The 22,508-nt window shown below is 42.0% G+C and overlaps 1 protein-coding gene across 1 annotated transcript in view; it reads right to left on the reverse strand.

Moving 5' to 3' along the window:
- Nucleotides 1-5,818: 5,818 nt before the first annotated feature.
- The window catches only part of hspb11 (heat shock protein, alpha-crystallin-related, b11), a 45,020-nt gene continuing 28,330 nt past the window's right edge, over nucleotides 5,819-22,508 (reverse strand). Inside the window, exons 2-5 of the mRNA XM_080433023.1 lie at nucleotides 9,287-9,393; nucleotides 7,659-7,727; nucleotides 7,496-7,539; nucleotides 5,819-7,005 (exon numbers count right to left, since the gene is read on the reverse strand). Of these exons, the coding sequence (XP_080289149.1) occupies nucleotides 6,913-7,005; nucleotides 7,496-7,539; nucleotides 7,659-7,727; nucleotides 9,287-9,393 (313 nt within the window). The 3' untranslated portion in view covers nucleotides 5,819-6,912. The remainder of the gene's footprint in view (nucleotides 7,006-7,495; nucleotides 7,540-7,658; nucleotides 7,728-9,286; nucleotides 9,394-22,508) is intronic.

Here is a 22,508-nt window from a genome sequence, read left to right on the forward strand (position 1 = left end):
GTCCCAGACTTTATTGTTGTTGTTGGGCCCGAGTCGACTTAATCTCCACTATTGACCCGAACCGACACCACAGGCAGACACTAAATCATTTGGACGGTGACTACTACATGGGGTGTGTGTGTAATACTGTGTGTGTGTGTGCGCGTGCGTGCGTGCGTGCGTGCGTGCCTGTGAGAGAAAGGGAGAGCAAGAGATTGAGAAGAGAAGAGACTAGCGTTCTTAAACTGATGTGCCAAGACACACTGATGTGGTGCTGAGACTGAGAGAAGTGTAGGAGTGCAGGAGTGCCTTGGGAATTTATGAAAAAAGGATAACATAACATAAAACATGCCTTAAAGCAACGATATACTACTATACGAGAAGTCATGAATATTTTATTTACTATCTCTGTACTAATCGTGCTTTTCCCAATACAAAGGCAAATTCTATCCAAAATATTTTATCCACATTCAACATCCCTGTTTTGGGAATGTCATAATAGGAAGAATTGTTTAAATTCAAACTTTTTAAAATACCGAAAATAGCAGATATACAAGCTGATCCATTCTGACCTATGTGCGCATAGATCTAACATAGCAGTTCATATGCACCGCAACGCGTTGTGTGAGCTTGTAGATCTGCCATTTCCGCTAGTATGAACACAGGTGTGTGCCATTGAGATGTTGTTGACTTTGCCCGGTGCCCAATGGCTGTGCCTTTGGCACAAAAAAAGTTTGCAAACCACCGATGTACTATTTAGTAGACCAAACTAAATGTTTTAGTGGCAGCAGCTACCTACGGCAGCCAAGGTGCGTTTGAACTGCCAACTCGACTTCATCAGAATCCCCTTTAGCCAGGGCTTTTTTATTTTACAACTCTGAGCCAGACACAAGCCTCCGTTTGCAGCAGCCAAGACTGTTTAGCTCTGCGACTTTGCACCATTTCCACAACAATGACAGAGTAGATTGGGGAGGTATGAATTAATTTGTGATTTTAGTTTAAACGGTCGGTGTAAGAGACAGACAGGGAAACGCACGCACAGCATGCACGCATCCACGCATGCACGCACACAAACAAACAACAGGCATGCACGCACACAAACAGGCATAGACACGCAGAAACAGGCAAAGACACACACACACACACACACACACACGCACACACACACAAACAGGCATGCACGCACACAAGCAGGCATAGACACACACACACACACACGCAAACAAACAAGCATGCATGCACACAAACACGCATGGACGCGCACACACACACACGCACACACAGGCATGCACACAAACAGGCTTAGACGGGCACACACACACACACACACACACACACACACACACACACACACACACACACACACACACACACACACACACACACACACACACACACACACACACACAGCTTGCCAGGCTGATGTAACTAATGTATTTCTGAAATGAGTACGCTCCCCCCCTGCAGCCACTGTTATGGATAATTCATACTTATGTTCTTTGAATACACTTCGGTTTTTAAAGGGGTACGAGTGTTGAACTTAATTGTTCATTTAAGGGAAAACCACAACCACACCACAATACACAGAGAATAGAAAGTGCTACTAGATGTCTCACGGACGTATAGTCTTGAAATTGTTCTGTCATGATGTATGTATATCATTCACTTGGCACTATATTTATTACACAAAGTATTTACGGAACAAAAACATGTTTTTGTAGCATCAGAAATAAAAAATATTAATATTATACATTCAAATTGGTTTGAGTGCTACTTGTCTCTTTGTTCATGATTCTCTCGTTCTTTTTTTAATAATGGGGTATATCGTCTCTGTCGGATGGAAACCTCATTATGTCCAAAACCGTTAATTTCCAGGATTCAAATTAAAAAGTATCAAAAGTATCAGATCTACAAGCTCGAAACATAGATCTGCTACTTTTGATGCTTTTGTGTGACGCTGTAGTATGATCAAGTGGGGGAGTTGATTTACGAAAAAAACACTAAAAATTAGAATATGGAGATAAGAGGTTTCTTTACCCACTCTTCTCTGTAATTACTGCAGCAGCTCTGGCCTTGCCAGCCTCTGTGCCCGCTGTCAGGCCGACTGGGCAGAATCAAGCCTGAAATCAAATTAAGGCCCATTGTGCCGCCATGCCCACCGCTGTCATTACAACACAAAGGAGAAAGAGAACTGTGCTCCACAAAATAACGGGGGCCTGAAAATTGTAAGTCATTAGCAGAGGGTTTTTCTGTGATTTGGTCTGACGCACACAAATGGACTGGGGGAAGGGGGGGGGGGGAAGGGGGGGGTGTTAAGATAGTCATAGAAGAAACAGAACCGCACTACTCTCATCATCATAACAGCATCCAGTTACAATGAACCGCAATATCTTTTAAGATAGTCATAGAAGAAACAGAACCACACTCTCATCATCATCATCATAACAGCATCATCTGCAATCTTTTAATACTGCAAAACTTCCCATTACAAACATCTCCCCCACGATAATAACACCAATACACCAGTCATAACTGAATAACATTACTGCTACAGATAGATAGTATCCTCGGATGGAAGAATGGAGAAAGTAATTTATCAGGGCCACAGCCACTTTTTCCAGATTGCAACGTATAAATGCAGACTATTGCAGATATCGAACTCAATCTTCCCCCATATCTGCTGTTTAACCTTTCAGGCTATAGGAAAACGAAGAACACACTTTCTCAACAGTTACAGCGCGGCGGCAACGCCAGAAAAAAAAAAGGTTGAGAAAAGGAAGCCTCTGCTTATCGTATATCTCGTCTTATTAAGTCAGCTGAATAACACACGGTTTTGGGTCCAGCGAGTGTCTAACTGTGGAGAGAGTGGACAGCAGTTAGGCAGCAGGCATCACAGAGGAGAGATTGGATGATAATTTGGGGGTCCCTGAGCGGTGGGCCTACTGCAGCGACATGATTATAATGCATGCAGCTTCTACCCCCCGCTGGGATTCTGATGATCGGCCACGACAGCCCAGCACAAAGGAGGTCTGAATTCATTAGAAAAGAGGAGGAGGAGGAGGAGGATGCATATGTCCCTGTTCATCATACAAAAAGATGGAACCGTAATATATACAGTCGCACAAATCCTAGCGCCCGATAAATGGATGTTCGTGTCAGGTCCAGCTGTATAGGCTTCTATAGGCCCTAAAGGTTTAGCAATTAAATTCTTTCCTAAACCGTTAATATTACGACATTCTTACACACATGGCAGGGCCCGATACATAATATATGAGTCGGTATACATTCTATAAATTTTTCCACCTTCCCTTCTGCCGCTTATTAGTTTCTTTGTATCGAAATGGACTGCATGCATTTCCGATTGGATAGGCTACGCCGCCGTGCTATTAGTTTGTTACCCAATTATCAGGGGGATACGGTAGTTATGCCGGCAAATAGTTCCAATTTCTTTCTTTTTTTTCATTAGCTGATCCGCTACGGTTTGCCACTGATATCAGTGGCAAACCGTAACGTGCACTGTGCACAGTGCTCCTCTGAGCAAAGCCCCTGTGCTGGGGCCTGGGCCCTGAGCTGGGGCCTGGGCCATAGTCAACAGATGAGTAATTGGAAAGGGAGTCCCCACATGGGCTCCGTGTTCCCTCACAGCCCCTGTGTTGCCACAGAAAGGCAGAAAGGGGCCATGAGGTAGACAGGCGTTTTGTGTGTGTATAGTATATACCAGTGACAGTCGTTGGGACTGTTTGCTCTCTTCCTCATGGATCTACCTGTGGATTATAGTGTGTCAGTTACTGTATGTGGACTACTATGTCACACGCTGACATTTTAGCGATGCACCGATATGGAGATTATTGGCCAATACCAATACCGATGTTTAAAATAACAATTTCGCCAATAGCCGATACTGATACCGACATTTGTTTATTTCGTTTTTGGTGTTATTATTTCCCCCTTTTGTGCTGGGAAACAAATAAATCTTCATTATAAGAAATAACTGAATCTACAACTTGGTAGGCTGCAGGATGCTTATCAACAACAGATAAATAGCGGCTACTGCCATCGGTTAATGTCAGCTTTATTTGACGATACCGATATTGACCGATAACGGCAAATATCGGCCCATACCGATATGTGGCCGATATATATACGGTGCTCCCCTACTTTTAATCCCATGTGTACAACATGCTGATTTGTATTATTCCTGCACCGTAATTAAACATCCATATCATCAAGGACCCCCAAATTTATATGTATTTGGCTGCGGATCCCCATCTAAAAAATATGTTTGTGCCAAGGACCTCCAGAGCTATTGAGCTCTCTCTCTCTGTCTCTCTCTCTACCCCTTGCTCCCCCCCCTCTTCTTCTTCTTCCCTTTTTATAGAAACAATCATAAACGATGGAGCTCGGACAAAAAAAATATTACATCCACAGTTTGTACACCTGTAAACCTGTGATGTGGACAATAAAGATGATTCTGATTCAGTAGCAAATGACATAACCTGTATATACTTTATACTCAGCAGAACGCGTTGAAAAATAGCTGATCTACAAGCTCCCCAACGCGCCTTTTCGCCGCACGACACCAACTAAGTATTAAATCAGGCTTAAGGGACGGAGGGATGGAGGGGTGGGAGCGTGGTCTTTTGTTTGAGCGGGGGGCCTGCAGCCCACTGAGACCATTATAGCTGGTTGATGTGGAAACCATCTGGTCCTGCACCTCCCCCCCCTCTCTCTCTCTCTCTCTTGTCCTGATGTCCCCCCCCCCTTGGGGATGTCAAAATCTACTAATGTGTGTGTGTGTTGGGGGGGGAGGGGGGGAAGAGAGTTGCGGAGGATGCCAATTTATGCCCGTCTCTTCGTAATGAGTTAATTAGCTCTATCTCTCCCAGTCAACGTTGCCCGGACGATTATCTCTGTTTTTTTTCTTTTGTTGGGAGGAATCCTCCATTCATCACTGACCAACTCTTTCATTATTATAAAAAATAAAAGCTTTGGCAGATACAGACACCGGGCTTGAATGTGATGAAACCGTTCCCCGCATGGCACTCAGTCATAACCTGAAGAGACAACACAAAGCACGCTAAAAAAGTTAATTGGAAACTACCCGTGGTGTAAAGTAACTAAGTATATTTACTCAAGTACTGTACTTAAGTACAATTTGGATGTATTTTTAACTTCTACTCCACTCCACTTTCAGATGCAAATATTATACTTTCACTCTAGTTTACTAGTTACTTTGTAGATTTTGATTATTATTACAAAACATACACTAACCACTTTAGCCCTATACATTTTGGCCATTTGAAAACAGCCAATCTACAAGCTCACAATGTGTTGCCGCATTGTGAGCTTGTAGATCGGCTATTTAAAAAAAAAGAATTATACATTTTATACATTTGAAAACTTGTGAAATGGGACATTCTGCATAATGAGTACTTTCTACTTTTGGTACTTAAAGTACATTTTCATACCAATTATTTTGGTATTTTACTCAAGTACATTTTTAATTCCGGACTTTTACTTGTAACAGAGTATTTCTACATTGCAGTATTGATACTTTTCCACCACTGGAAACTACTGCAGGCAAACGCAATACAACAGACAACCGTTGAAATTAGAAATTCATTTTAGTTTAAACGTATACTTTAATTGAATTTCCAATTCAAACATAATGCATACATATGCTAAAAAGAAATCCATATGCTAACGAGATCCGCACTGACTGCTAATGTCCATGAAATAGGACGTTAATGTGTGTTCTTTTATCTGTAAGGACTCAATGTGCTCAATGAGATTCATTCATATTCAATTTAATTACACTTTCCTATAGCCATACAGTACAAGTACAAAAGAACATAATATAGCTATTCTTTCATTTAAAGCTTATAAACGCTTTCAACCTGGCGTCTCTATTTTTGGACAGTATAGGCAAAAACTTTCGAAAACTTTCAGAACATTTAAAATAAGCCAGATCTGCAAGCTCACAACACTAACCGGACTTAACACTTAAAGCAGCACTATGTAACTTTTTTTGAATTAATAAAATGTAATTGTGTCTAATCTGTATGGTAGAGTATGTTAATACAATATAACTTGTATTCTGTCTCCCTGCTCTTCTATTGAGACATTTAGGTCCTGTCAAAGGTCATGTCTCACCTAGACACAGGATCTGACACAAACTTTGACCTGATGGTCAAGATTCAATTTATCCCCTGAGCAAGCAGGCAGGCTCTATTAGCTCAATGGCAAAAAAGCTTTAACATAAAAACATTTTACCACTGGGACTTCGGAATAATGGGCCATCGGACCAATGGGCCACCCCAACGAGTTGTGAGCTTGTAAATCGCTATTGTCGCCATGTAACGCCTTTTAGTTTGTAATGATACAAAAATTGTGGTTATGTAAGCCAGTTTCTTGTTTTCCCAAGTTGCAATTTGACATAGCTCTGTTTACACAATCCCCTCCAATACACTATTTCCATGTTTTTTGTCAATTGTTTTAATTATGTTTTGGACACTTGCTTTGGCAATGTAAACGTATGTTTTCTCATGCCAATGAAGCTCCTTTGAATTGAATTGAATTGAATTAAAGCAACAATCCTGGACTTATTTTAATTAAGTAAAACATGTTAACCAATCTGTTATAGAGTATGTTAATACAATGAGAAATGTTGACTTTGTTGTTTGTAGGACACCTACTGTAACTGTTTGACGATGTCAACTGGAAAAGAACATTTCACAGAACTTTTCTAGTGTGCCTGGCAGCTCACCAACTCTCTCCTGCATTTATTTAAAAGTTATTTCAAGTATACGGTGCAATGGATTTTTTTGGGTCCATTTTCTGAAAAGTGGCGGTTTTGGACAGCGATGATATTGGAAAAGGGGGGGGGGGGCCACCAGGCGGGCCAGGCGGGCAGCACCAGCATGGCGTGGACAGTTAGCTCTCCACAGAGACTCTGTGTACGGAGACAAAGTGATCATATCCTGAGGAGATGATGAAACGCAGGTGGGTGCAGCTGGTTCCTTGGAGCTGGAGAGAGAGAGAAACGAGAGAACACCGGAGGTGTGTTATCTACGGCTTTATCACTCATTTTCTGTAGCCGTGTGTGTGTGTGTGTGTGTATGTGTGTGCGTGTGCGTGTGCGTGTGTGTGTGTGCAATGGTGGAAAGTAACTAGGTACATTTACTCAAGTACTGTATTGTTTTTATTTTTTTACTTTACTGGAGCATTTCCAATTTTCAATACTTTCATTTCTACTCCACTACATCTCAGAAGCAAATATTGTACTTTTACTCCACTACCATTATTTGAAATAGTTAATTTCTAGTTACTTTGTAGATTTAGATGATTATTATTATTACAAAACATACACTAACAACTTCAGCCCTATATACGTTGGCTATTTTCAAAGGATTTTATATATTTGGAAACTTGTGAAATGGGACATTCTGCATAATGCATGTGTGTTTGTGTGTGCGGACCTCACATGATGATTAATACTGAAGATAAGTCAACTCACCGCGACAGTGTTTGATTGAAGATGTCCCTCCGTATGTTCAAATTCTACAATAACAAAGAGTGACAACTGTTTTAACGGCGATTCCAATTATGTGCACAGAGGGGAAAAGAACAGAAGCGATTAACCTAACATAAATGAATCATGATGATGCAAACTAACGTACCTTTGATGGTGACGGGCTCAAAGTGAGAAGCCTTATCTGATGTGTTCCGTTCTATCTTCAGAGTCTTGACTGCAAACAGAAGCGACAGGTCATCTTGTCAGTCCTGTCTTAAACATTTTTGCTTTAAACCACTTAAAAGCAACTCATGCCTTTCATCACAGCCTTATGTTCCACAGGGAACGGAGAGAATTAACCCATTAACTCTTTGACTGCCAGAAATAAAACATTGTTTGCAAAGCCACGACCAGCGATTTTCCAGTGTTTTCACTAACCTTTGAAAAATCATAGAATATTTATCTCCAGTATGATCGATCCCCCGATCGCTTTAAAAGACGTATCCGAGTCTCATAGAATCGGGTGAAATTAAAAGAGATTTATTTTTATTTTTATGAAATTGACGTTTTTGATTGAAGATTTTCGCCTAACCCAAGTAATATCCAAAAATAGGGACGCCAGGCTGAAAGTGGTTAAATAATGGTGCATCAAGGCTAAATGTTGCCATCTTGGTAATAGTGGTAATAGTAGTACTTAGCTTATGGGAATAAACACTAAAATCCAAGTAAGATTGCCCGGTTTACAAAATATACAGTAGGTCTAACACTTTAGTATATACAGTACAGGGCAAGTTTAGTTAAACAGTTTTTCCCTTAGTTGGACAAAGCCTGTCCTCTGCATTTGACCCATCCTAAGTACAGTACTTAGGAGCAGTGAGCAGCCCCAGTGCATCTGCTCAGGGACCAACACACCAGTACCTTGGTCAAGGGCATTGGCAGGAGTCTGTAGCCACTGTAGCATGCATGTCTTTTAGGTATGGGAGAAAACACACACTCGTACCTTGGTCAAGGGCACAGGCAGGAGTCTGTCTGTAGCCAATACCATGCATGTCTTTATTTGGTGTGAGGGAAAACCAGAGGAAACCCATGCAAACCCCACACAGAAAGGACCCCTGCTGGGGTTCCTTCCAACCCAGGACCTTCTTACATTACATTACAGTCATTTAGCAAACACTTTTATCCAAAGCGACTTACAATGAGTGCATTCAACATAGGTAGGCAAGGAAACTACTAATCACCAGAAGTCTTAAGTGCACTCTCTTCTAAAACAAGCAACTAAGAGTAGGCTATACCTAGCACTAAGGTAAAAGTGCAATATATCAGCTATACCTACTTTCTTAAACAGATGAGACAAATAGGAAAATCAAATGAGCAAGAGCTAAAACCAATAAGTGTATCAAATAAACAAGATCCAATAAAACAATAAAACAAGAGCTCGTACAAATAATTGACAACAAGGTTGCCAATTCTTGCTGTGTGTAGGTCTGTCACGATTACAAATTTTAAGTTGACGATTAATTGTCATAATTGCGAATCAAGATTCAATTGTGTTTTTGGTGTTGAACATAATGAATACAATTTTAATTAATGTTTGCCTGTGGAGTCAGGTGTATGTCATAATTACACAAATGTGTACAACAACAGATGTATGATGTGTGCTGTGTAACAGCAGCCATCAGTTCAATTCAATACAGGACTTCTGCTTGTAACAGAGTATATCTACACAGCAGTATTGATACTTTTACTTAAGTAAAACGTGTGCGTGCTTCTTTCATCACTGTTGTATTTCCATACCGTTATAGCTCTCCAGTGTCACAGCGGCGATGGTGGAAGGCTGAGCGAAAGAGACGATGAACTCCTGGGGAAACATCCCTGTGGACATCCAGAACGTCTCAGGGTTTCTGAACAAAAGAACGAGGACAAGAGAGAAGAGAAAACATCTTTACAAGACGTTCCATCTGAGGGAAAACATGACGGATGAATGAAGAATCACAATCTACTTTATTATTGTCACAGCATCACAGGTTGTTACAGGTTGTAAAGAAGAGGGTGGAATTGTTGTTTTTTTGTGTGCAAGCTCCATCCTTTTGTTATTTTCAGAAAGAAAAAATAAAAGAAGAGTGTGTGTGTGTGTGGTAGGGGGTACAGGGAGAGCAAGGAGAAAATTAATAAAGACTGACATGAAATGTCATTTACAGCTTGGCTACCAATATAAAGAAAACAAATGCATCCGTGTCCTTTTTGTGTGTGTGTGTGTGTGTGTGTGTGTGTGTGTGTGTGTGTGTGTGTGTGTGTGTGTGTGGTTCTGGGGGAGTATGGGAAGCCATTGGCGACCCCTTATTGGCTGACCTTTAGCCAATAAGGAGAAAAGGGAGAAAGGGAGAAAGTGACGACTAGTTGCAGCGTCTGTTTATTGACAGCTTTGCCAAGATGTAAAAAAAAAGAGGACATTGAGAGAAAAAGAAATTATTCCCTGAGGGAGGAAAAAAAAAACTACAAATGTGTTCCCTCAGGCAAAGCCCTGAGGCTGTCTGTCGCAGCATTGAACAAAGACAAAGAAAACAAAATGAAACAAAACAAAACAAAACTTCCTTCAATCTGTATAAATCGTCATTGTCGGGTGGAAACCTCATATAGCCTGGAAACCAGACGAATCTGCCAGTGCAAAACAAAAAGAAAGAGCCCTCGGCAGATTGGGTCTGACCCTGCTCGGTTGTGATTGGATTTCCCTGCCCCCGAAGTTGTGGTGGGGCACCAATCAGGGCCCAGTATGCAAATATGGGGGCGGGTTTATCACCAGAAGCATTCTTTTTTGTCCGCCCCTTGGAAATGCAGATTCCAAACAGAGATTCCAGACTAATATCTATACGCAGTGATATTAGTCTGGCCATGCCAGGCTAGAAACCTCATACTGTATGTCCAAAACTGTTACTTTTCAGGATTCAAATTCAAAAGCATCAAAAGTAGCAGATCTACAAGCTCAAAACGCGTCGCTTCACGCCGCGTTTTGAGCTTGTAGATCTGCTACTTTTGATGCTTTGGTGTGACGCAGTAGGGACATTAATTTACGAAAAAAACACAAACAGTTAGAATATGGAGCCAAGAGGTTTCTGCCTGACAGCCAGTGGTGGAAAAAGTGCTCAAATATATCAATACTGCAATGTAGAAATACTTTGTTACAAGTAAATGTCCAAAATTTAGTAAAAGTACTAAAGTATTGGTATCAAAATGTATTACCAAAAGTAATAGTACTCATTATGCAGAAATGTCCCATTTCAAGGTTTCAAAATGTATCGACATCGGTTGAAGTGGTTACTGTATATATTGTGTAAGAATCAAAATATACAAAGTAACTAGTAACTAAAGTCATACAATTGTAGTAGAGTAAAAGTATAATATTTGCCTCTGAGATGTAGTGGAGTAGAAGTAAAAGTACTGAAAATTGGAAATACTCCAGTAAAGTAAAAATACCTCCAAATTGTACAAGTACATTATGTTCTAACCCCTGGTGGTGGTGGGCTGCTTTGTGAATGTGATGTGATGAATTTAAGTTACCATAAACACATTACATAAATAGTTCACCAAATCAAACTATCTCTGATATGAAAACTAAAATACATATAATTTCACATTCTAACCATTTCTCATTATCCTTCTAATAAAAGGTATTATATTTACATTTACAATACACGATTGCTCCAAATTCCTTCAGAACAATACAACCTGGTGTGGCCAAGGAATAACTGCTTGCTATATTCTTTTCATAGTCTTCATTGTACATCTCAGCATCTTCATTTATTTGGCAAACATCTTGTGTTCCATATAATTACAAGGTCTTTAGAAATATCTCCCTGGCCCACTTCACACCTGCACTGCAACATTCCAACACAGTCTTGTGAATGATGCTTTAGCTGTCTTTAGAAAATGACCTATAACCATGCAAATGTGGTCATTGATCACATGATGTGTCACTGTCTCACCAGGTGGCCCTGGTGTGTGAACAACTGACAGGAATAATTTGACCCCAAATAACAGGCATTTGTGTATTAACATGGTCAAATTTTGTTTCCAGAAGAACATTTTAGAATGTTAAAGTTACACACGTGTATACATGGACTATTTAGGGGAAATCAAGGAAGGCAGCCATCTGAGAGCTTCACGCTCAAAGTTAAATGAGTTATGCCAGTTCTGTCCAAAATCTGTAATTTTTACCTTAATTTATTTCGATTGAAGAGCTACCCCCAATGTTAGTCTTTAGTCTTGTGTATTTGACAAATGATCCAGAATGTATTATTTAAAAGTAAGACATACACACATTGTTGTTAGGGTTAAGTTCAGAACATGTATTTGACAGAAACACAAAACTTCTCAGACACCAACTTACCTTGATTGTATTATTATTATTACCTTGAAGATTAATCATACAGGAAAAAAGGTGGAAAAAATGATCAAGAGACCAAAAAGAAGGTTTTATTTGTCACTCACATAGTACAATAAGTGAAAGATTGATGTTAAGCAAAGACAGTGATAACACGACAATGCAATATAACTATGTGTGTAAAGTTAAACATACCATTATATATAAGGAAACAATAGCCAATAAGTAAAATTACAAAAGCAGGTATGTTAAACCTATTTAAGTCAGGCTATAAACATACAGCAAAGAGAAGATGTCACTGTATGTCTGTAGAGGTTTCCTATACATTATATTATGCTGTTCTGAAGGAATTTGGAGCAATCATGTGCAAAAGAGGTTTCTATAGAGACACCTAACACCAAGTGTTGTTCTATAGACACCAAGTGTTGTTCTATAGACACCTAACACCAAGTGTCTTCCATGTGATTACATTAAATTGCCAGAAACACAGTAAACCAACATATTGCAAGCTGCATCTTGACTTTAAATGTTTATTACAAACAAGTTAAAAAGACACAGCCTACATAAACAGTACATTGTGAGTAGCCTATATATAGGGTGTATATTTGTGTTTCAAAAGGCCAAAATACATATAGGGCTGAATTGGTTAATGTATGTGTAACTAGTAACTAAAGTTTTCAAATAAGTGGAGTAGAAGTACAAGTACTGAAAACTCCAGTAAAGTATAAAAAATAAACCTCAACATTTTGCTGAAGTACAGTACTTGAGTAAATGTACTAATGTTACTTAAGTAAGCCAACTTAATGTGATTTTATCATTATTACCTTGAAAATTATTCATACAAGATAAAGGTAGGAGAAAAGTATAAATCAATAAGGTTTTATTTGTCACTCACTTTGTACAATATGTAAAATATTGTACACTAGTGTTAAAACACTAGTTTACAAACATCTATAATGGCAATGCTAATATACATTTAATTTCTGTCCGTGGTGAATTATCTGGTGTGTTTTAAGGTTTTAATGCTCTTGGTTCTCTTGTAACAGAAAGTCAACAGTTTCTAGAAGGTAAATGGATGGAGCCTGTCTGGGGGAGGAGGGAGGGGCGGAGCACTTGTAGGGTCATGTAGAAGTATGTTAGGTTGTGATTGGTGGAGAGATGGTTGTATTGTTCTCTTTGTCCAATCATTCAAAGCAGTTACTTGCTCCACCCCCAGGCTCTCTAGTATAAGAAGAGTTTGTAGTTGTAATTTTATCCACAACTCCTCCAGGATATCAATCATATCTGACTGTGGACTCCAGAATTCAGTGGAAGATGAACTCTCTCAACCCAACCAGGGACAGTTCTGCTGAACAGGAGGGACCCCAAGAAAATGGTATGTTACTTTCTCTACCTACTTTCTACTTTGAGTTTCAGTGCTTGTCGTACAATTGTGTTATGACTTTACCTTTCAAGTTTTTAATTGAGTAGTTCTCATCACTTGTCTCAATATTATACTTTGTGTTACATTTTAATTGAAAAAAGGACCTTTGATGTAGATCATTTCTGCACTTTATGCCTGTTTGCTCATTTGTTGTCTCAGCATATATATATATATATATATATATATATATATATATATATATATATATATATATATATATATATATATTCCCATCTCTCAACCACATTTCCTTTGTCTTTCTGCAATCCAGTGTTGAATCATCAGTCTGGCTTCCCTGTGCTACCAGTGAATGGACAAAGAAGCTTGGCTAAACCAAAACGACACTGCTGTGATCAGTGTGGACATCGCTTCAGTTGCATGTCCAACCTTAAAATACATCAGAGAATTCACACCGGAGAGAAACCCTATGGATGTGATCAGTGTGGACAACACTTCTCTCAAATGGCCCACCTTAAAAGACACCAGAGAATTCACACTGGAGAGAAACCCTATAGATGTGATCAGTGTGGTCAACACTTCTCTCAAATGTCCAGCCTTAAAAAACACAGAACAATTCACACTGGAGAGAAACCGTATGGATGTGATCAGTGTGGACAACACTTTTCTACGATGTCCACCCTTAAAATACACCAGAGAATGCACACTGGAGAGAAACCCTATGGGTGTGACAAGTGTGATCAACACTTCTCTATAATGTCCAACCTTAAAACACACCAGAAAATTCACACTGGAGAGAAACCCTATGGATGTGACCAGTGTGGACAACACTTCTCTATAATGTCCACCCTTAAAACACACCAGAGAATACACACTGGAGAGAAACCGTATGGATGTGATCAGTGTGGACAACACTTTTCTACGATGTCCAGCCTTAAAACACACCAGAGAATTCACACTGGAGAGAAACCCTATGGGTGTGACCAGTGTGGACAACACTTCTCTATAATGTCCAACCTTAAAACACACCAGAAAATTCACACTGGAGAGAAACCCTATGGATGTGACCAGTGTGGACAACACTTCTCTATAATGTCCACCCTTAAAACACACCAGAGAATACACACTGGAGAGAAACCGTATGGATGTGATCAGTGTGGACAACACTTCTCTACGATGTCCAGCCTTAAAACACACCAGAGAATTCACACTGGAGAGAAACCCTATGGGTGTGACCAGTGTGGACAACACTTCTCTATAATGTCCAGCCTTAAAACACACCAGAAAATTCACACTGTAGAGAAACCCTATGGATGTGATCAGTGTGGACAACACTTCTCTCAAATGGCCCACCTTAAAACACACCAGAAAATTCACACTGGAGAGAAACCCTATGGATGTGATCAGTGTGGACAACACTTCTCTCAAATGGCCCACCTTAAAAGACACCAGAGAATTCACACTGGAGAGAAATCCTAATTTGGTCAATATGGAATTAATGTTACGCAGTTAAGCAGCCTAAAATGTCATGAACACACACACATCAATGACAAATTATTGTGAACATTTTGACAAGCGCTTCTTTTGTTTTTCTTTTAAGCAGTTGTTTATTAAGTCTGCTGAGCTGTTATGAACTTATTACATGTATATTCTCATTGCCGTTATAGATGTTGGAACACTAATGTGTTAATACTCAACACACCAAAGTCCTTGTAGTGGTGCCCCACGGCAGAATAAACTAAAAAATATGTAGAGAGCATAGTATACACATTCAAGGTATTGAAGTATTATCTATGTATAATTTAAGAGGATCGCACCAGGGAAGTCAGAGTGTGGTGGTAACAAAAAAAGTGTGTTTGTGATCAGTCATAGAAAAGCTGCATTTCTAACCAATCATATAAACACATTATAACAAACAGTTCTTCACCAAAGCTGGTTCTACCCTTTTCTATTGATTACATTACATGCAATAATGATGGGCACATGGCCGTTAATGAACCTTGGGGCCTTTCATATTAATACATATTATTGAATTCAATCAGAGAATCAATAGTACATTTAGTTGCATAGTAGCCTAATAAATATTTAGTGTTTGTGTTTCTGTTTCTGTCAAATACATGTTTTGAACTAAACCCTAGAACAGTGTGTTTATGTCTGTTGGTTGTGAGCAAACCAAGGTGCAGTGGTCCCTCGTTGCTCCTAAAGCGTTCCAAGTGAAAAAAGCGATGTTGATTATGTAGTCCACATAATTTTAGAAGTAAAGATAGTCTAGTTAATTACTTTTAAATAATACATTCTGGTTAATTTGTCAAATACACAGTGTGTGTGTGTGTGTGTGGTTCTGGGGGAGTATGGGAAGCCAAGCCATTGGCGACCCCTTATTGGCTGACCTTCAGCCAATAGGGAGAAAAGGGAGAAAGTGACGACTAGTTGCAGCGTCTGTTTATTGACAGCTTTGTCAAGATGTAAAAAAAGAGGACATTGAGAGAAAAAGAAAACATTCCCTGAGGGAGAAAAAAAAAAACTACAAATGTGTTCCCTCAGGCAAAGCCCTGAGGCTGTCTGTCGCAGCATTGAACAAAGACAAAGAAAACAAAACAAAACAAAACTTCCTTCAATCTGTATAAATCGTCATTGTCGGGTGGAAACCTCATACAGCCTGGAAACCAGACGAATCTGCCAGTGCAAAACAAAAAAAAAGAGCCCTCGGCCGATTGGGTCTGGCCCTGCTCGGTTGTGATTGGATTTCGCTGCCCCCCGAAGTTGTGGGGCACCAATCAGGGCCCAGTATGCAAATATGGGGCGGGTTTTGTAATATTCTCACAGAATATGCTGGTATTTGATACCACACTACCATCTAGTGTCTGTTCCTATAGCCATTGTGATTGGTTGATACAACGCACGTAAGGGGTGTGTCCCCAGGTACAGAGTCAGTCTGTGGAAGTCAGCCTTCCTGATAACATGTGAATGCAGCGGTCTGAAATAAAGCCTATACTAAAGCACGTCGTCGTCCTGGATATGATTGTACACATTGTGCAAGACTTGTAGAACACAAGACATGGTGTCAGAGTAACCCGAACCCGAAAAAGAAAAAAAAAAAAACGAAGAAAAAAGACGAAAATGGACGTCGCTGGAGTACCTTCACCTCGAATGGATTGGGACGCGAGCAACCTGCCCGAAGCATGGCGTAAATTCAAGTTACATGTGGATTTAATGTGCTCTGGTCCTTTCAAGAAAAAGAGTGAAGAGGAAAAGTGCAGCTACTTGCTCCTTTGGATTGGAGATAAGGGCCGGGATGTTTACAATACATGGACGCTCACTGAAGATGAACGTAAGCTATTGAAAACATACTACGACCGTTTCCAAGCATATGTAGAACCCAAAGTGAATGTGATTTTCGCTAGATACAAGTTTCATGAGAAAGTACAAGGAGCTACTGAGCCGTTTGAACAGTTTGTGACAGAATTGAGACTACTTGTTAAGGACTGCAACTATAACAATAGTGAAGAGATGGTACGAGACCGTGTGGTCTTTGGGATTAATTCACCAAGAGTGAGAGAGAAGCTACTCAACGTCGGATCCGATCTAACTTTGGATAGAGCAATAGACATTGCCAGGACTCATGATATGGCACAAGCTCAGCTCAGGAGTTTTGCTAGCAGCAGCGCCAGCCCGCGCGAACAGGCTGTTCATGCTGTGAGTCGGCAAACATCAAAGGGTGCTACGTGGAAACCGCGCCAAGAATGGACAAAGGGATATCCAGCGCAATTCCCCAGGAATCCCCAGGAGGGCGACAGAGGCCACTCTAAACCCTGTGGATACTGTGGAAACAAGCCTCATGGATATAAGGACAGTTGCCCAGCAAAAGGCAAGCAATGCAAGATTTGCAACAAGTGGAACCACTTTGCAAAGGTGTGTCGTTCCAAAACAAGCAAAGTGCACACAGTAAGTGAAATGGATCAGGACCAAGATGCAGACATTGATGGTTTGTTTATTGATGTAGTGACACAAGGAAACAACACCAAAAATACAGAGCAAGCCTATGCAAATGTACAAGTTGGCCCAAATAAGACTGTAGTTCGTTTCAAATTGGATACTGGTGCTGACACAAATGTCATAAACCCAGATGTATTCAGATCTCTAGGAGTACAGGATGTACTTGAGCCTTCATTACGCCCACTCTATGGCTATGGAGGTGAGCAACTCAGTGTTAGGGGCAAATGCAGCATAAAATGCCAGTACAAGGACATTAACTTAATGTTAAAAATGCATGTTGTGGACACACGTGCACCCCCAGTGCTAGGCTTAAAAGCATGTCTGGACTTTGGACTGATTAAACTCATACTGTCTGTATCTGGTAAGCCAGATGTGTCAATTCTAGATGAGTTTGCAGATGTTTTCACAGGAATAGGACTATTCCCTGGTGAATGCACCATCCACCTTGACCCCGATGCAACGCCTGTGGTCCACCCACCAAGGCGTGTCCCTATTGCACTACGTGACCGTCTCAAGCTGGAGCTCCAAAGCATGGAAAAGCAGCAGGTCATTGTCAAAGTGACAGAACCGACCGAATGGGTCAATTCAATGGTAGCAGCAGAAAAGCCACGCACAGGCAAGCTGAGAATATGTCTCGACCCCAAGGATTTGAACAAGGCTATCAAGAGGCCACATTATCCCTTGCCCACTCTCGACGACATCACAGCTAAGCTGGCAGGAGCCTGCTATTTCAGCGTCATGGATGCCAGGTCAGGCTACTGGGCGATTAAGCTCACAGAAGAGTCGTCCAAACTGACCACCTTCAATACAGTATTTGGGCGATACAGGTTCCTCCGCCTGCCTTTTGGAATAGTATCGGCCCAAGACGAGTTTCAACGGAGAGTCGACGAGACTGGATTTCGATTGGATTTCGCTGCCCCCCGAAGTTGTGGGGCACCAATCAGGGCCCAGTATGCAAATATGGGGCGGGTTTTGTAATATTCTCACAGAATATGCTGGTATTTGATACCACACTACCATCTAGTGTCTGTTCCTATAGCCATTGTGATTGGTTGATACAACGCACGTAAGGGGTGTGTCCCCAGGTACAGAGTCAGTCTGTGGAAGTCAGCCTTCCTGATAACATGTGAATGCAGCGGTCTGAAATAAAGCCTATACTAAAGCACGTCGTCGTCCTGGATATGATTGTACACATTGTGCAAGACTTGTAGAACACAAGACATGGTGTCAGAGTAACCCGAACCCGAAAAAGAAAAAAAAAAAAACGAAGAAAAAAGACGAAAATGGACGTCGCTGGAGTACCTTCACCTCGAATGGATTGGGACGCGAGCAACCTGCCCGAAGCATGGCGTAAATTCAAGTTACATGTGGATTTAATGTGCTCTGGTCCTTTCAAGAAAAAGAGTGAAGAGGAAAAGTGCAGCTACTTGCTCCTTTGGATTGGAGATAAGGGCCGGGATGTTTACAATACATGGACGCTCACTGAAGATGAACGTAAGCTATTGAAAACATACTACGACCGTTTCCAAGCATATGTAGAACCCAAAGTGAATGTGATTTTCGCTAGATACAAGTTTCATGAGAAAGTACAAGGAGCTACTGAGCCGTTTGAACAGTTCGTGACAGAATTGAGACTACTTGTTAAGGACTGCAACTATAACAATAGTGAAGAGATGGTACGAGACCGTGTGGTCTTTGGGATTAATTCACCAAGAGTGAGAGAGAAGCTACTCAACGTCGGATCCGATCTAACTTTGGATAGAGCAATAGACATTGCCAGGACTCATGATATGGCACAAGCTCAGCTCAGGAGTTTTGCTAGCAGCAGCGCCAGCCCGCGCGAACAGGCTGTTCATGCTGTGAGTCGGCAAACATCAAAGGGTGCTACGTGGAAACCGCGCCAAGAATGGACAAAGGGATATCCAGCGCAATTCCCCAGGAATCCCCAGGAGGGCGACAGAGGCCACTCTAAACCCTGTGGATACTGTGGAAACAAGCCTCATGGATATAAGGACAGTTGCCCAGCAAAAGGCAAGCAATGCAAGATTTGCAACAAGTGGAACCACTTTGCAAAGGTGTGTCGTTCCAAAACAAGCAAAGTGCACACAGTAAGTGAAATGGATCAGGACCAAGATGCAGACATTGATGGTTTGTTTATTGATGTAGTGACACAAGGAAACAACACCAAAAATACAGAGCAAGCCTATGCAAATGTACAAGTTGGCCCAAATAAGACTGTAGTTCGTTTCAAATTGGATACTGGTGCTGACACAAATGTCATAAACCCAGATGTATTCAGATCTCTAGGAGTACAGGATGTACTTGAGCCTTCATTACGCCCACTCTATGGCTATGGAGGTGAGCAACTCAGTGTTAGGGGCAAATGCAGCATAAAATGCCAGTACAAGGACATTAACTTAATGTTAAAAATGCATGTTGTGGACACACGTGCACCCCCAGTGCTAGGCTTAAAAGCATGTCTGGACTTTGGACTGATTAAACTCATACTGTCTGTATCTGGTAAGCCAGATGTGTCAATTCTAGATGAGTTTGCAGATGTTTTCACAGGAATAGGACTATTCCCTGGTGAATGCACCATCCACCTTGACCCCGATGCAACGCCTGTGGTCCACCCACCAAGGCGTGTCCCTATTGCACTACGTGACCGTCTCAAGCTGGAGCTCCAAAGCATGGAAAAGCAGCAGGTCATTGTCAAAGTGACAGAACCGACCGAATGGGTCAATTCAATGGTAGCAGCAGAAAAGCCACGCACAGGCAAGCTGAGAATATGTCTCGACCCCAAGGATTTGAACAAGGCTATCAAGAGGCCACATTATCCCTTGCCCACTCTCGACGACATCACAGCTAAGCTGGCAGGAGCCTGCTATTTCAGCGTCATGGATGCCAGGTCAGGCTACTGGGCGATTAAGCTCACAGAAGAGTCGTCCAAACTGACCACCTTCAATACAGTATTTGGGCGATACAGGTTCCTCCGCCTGCCTTTTGGAATAGTATCGGCCCAAGACGAGTTTCAACGGAGAGTCGACGAGACCTACGAGGGTCTACAGGGAGTCACTGCCATAGTGGATGATGTCCTAATTTTTGCTAACACTAAAGAGGAGCACGACGAGAACCTCCGTGCCATGTTACAGCGCTCTAGAGAGCGAGGAGTAAAACTCAACCCAGAGAAAAGCACCATCTGTGCCACAGAAGTCAGCTATTTTGGGCACATCATCTCAAAAGATGGAATCAAGCCTGACCCAGCGAAAGTCAGAGCCGTGAGAGACATGGAACCACCTAAGGACAAAGGTGAGCTCGAAACAATTCTTGGCACGATAAACTATCTGTCAAAATTTGCCCCTATGCTCGCAGACATTAACGCCCCCCTGCGTCAACTGATGAAGAACTCAAGTGAATTCGTATGGGACGCGCAGCAAGATGCAGCATTCAAGAAAATGAAAGAGCTGATCACACGTGAGCCAGGCCCAGTCCTCACATTCTATGACCCCAGCAAGGAGCTCAGACTCCAAGTGGATGCATCAAAATATGGACTTGGTGCTGTCTTACTACAAGAAGGAAAGCCCATCGGCTATGCATCAAAATCACTCAGTGACAGTGAAGTGAACTATGCCCAAATCGAGAAGGAGCTATACGCTATCTTGTTTGGATGTAAGCGTTTCCATCAGTATGTCTATGGACGCCACACCATTGTGGAAAGCGACCACAAGCCACTGGAGTCTATTATGAAGAAACCGCTTGCAGCAGCGCCACCGAGGCTACAGAGGATGATTCTGCAGCTGCAGCGATATGACTTCACCATCATCCACAGACCAGGCAAGGACATTCCTGTCGCAGACACTCTCTCCAGGAAGTCACTGTCTGACCAGGATAACAGTCTCAGAGAAGGTATGGACATGCAGGTGCACACAGTGTATAGCAACTTACCTGTCAGTGACACAAAACTAAAATAAATCAGAGCAGAGACTGAGAAAGACACACAGCTCATGCTACTGATAGACACGATCAAGTCAGGCTGGCCTGAGGAGAGGAGAAGTTGTCCTCAGAGCATAGCCGAGTACTGGAATCACAGAGGTGAACTTTCTGTGATCGACATCATATTCAAAGGGGAGAAAATCATTATCCCTACCCCACTGCGCACAGAAATGTTATCCCGAATACATGCAGGTCACATGGGCATGGAAAAGTGCAAGCTGAGAGCCCGTGACATCTTATTCTGGCCCGGGATGAACAAGCAGATAGAGGAGATGATTGGAAAATGCCCCACCTGTCTCACATACAGACCTTCTAACACCAAAGAGCCCATGATGTGTCACCAGATCCCAGATAGGCCATGGCAAGCAGTGGCTACGGATCTGTTCACTTGGAACAACGACAACTACATCGTCACTGTCGATTATTACAGCCGATACTTCGAGCTGGATAAGCTAAACAGCACCACGGCATCCGCCGTGATTCACAAGCTGAAGGCAGCCTTTGCCAGGCACGGCGTTCCCCAGACTTTGTTTTCTGATGGTGGCCCCCAGTATAGCTGTAGGGAATTTGAAATCTTTGCCAAAGAATGGGAGTTTACGCATGTCACTAGCAGCCCATACTATCCCCGCAGCAATGGCCTCGCCGAGAAAGCCGTGCACATTGCCAAGTCACTCATGGAAAAAGCCAAAGCAGATAAAAGAGACCCCTACCTCAGTCTTCTCGAATACCGTAACACACCCGTGGACAACTTCAAAACACCAGCCCAGCTGTTAATGAGCCGTCGCCTACGCTCAATCCTGCCCAACACCCACCAGCAGCTTCAACCAGAGGTCGTCAGCCACGGTGATGTCTACGCCAGGAGAGTCCAACAACAGCAGCATCAGAAGAAGTACTACGACCGATCAGCCCGCCCGATGACATCGCTACAGCCAGGACAAAGCATCCGACTCCAGCAGCAAGGCTACTGGAAACCAGCAGTCGTCATCAAGCCAGCTGATACAAGCAGATCCTACCACGTACGTACTACCGAAGGACGGGAGTACAGACGAAACAGATTCCACCTACTAGACACAAATGAAGCACACAGTGATGAGGTGAGCTCAGATGAACATTACACCACACCACATGCCCCACAGGCAGCAGGTGACACCACACCTCCCACTGGGACTGTCCCTTATCAGACAAGATCCGGACGTACAGTCAAACCTAGAAGTGTTATGGACTTGTAGGTAAAGTCACACAAAGTCAGTTTCATGACATTAAGGCAT

This window comes from Gymnoscopelus braueri (genome assembly GCF_963280865.1).
Source record: "Gymnoscopelus braueri genome assembly, chromosome: 7".
Lineage (NCBI taxonomy): Eukaryota > Metazoa > Chordata > Actinopteri > Myctophiformes > Myctophidae > Gymnoscopelus > Gymnoscopelus braueri.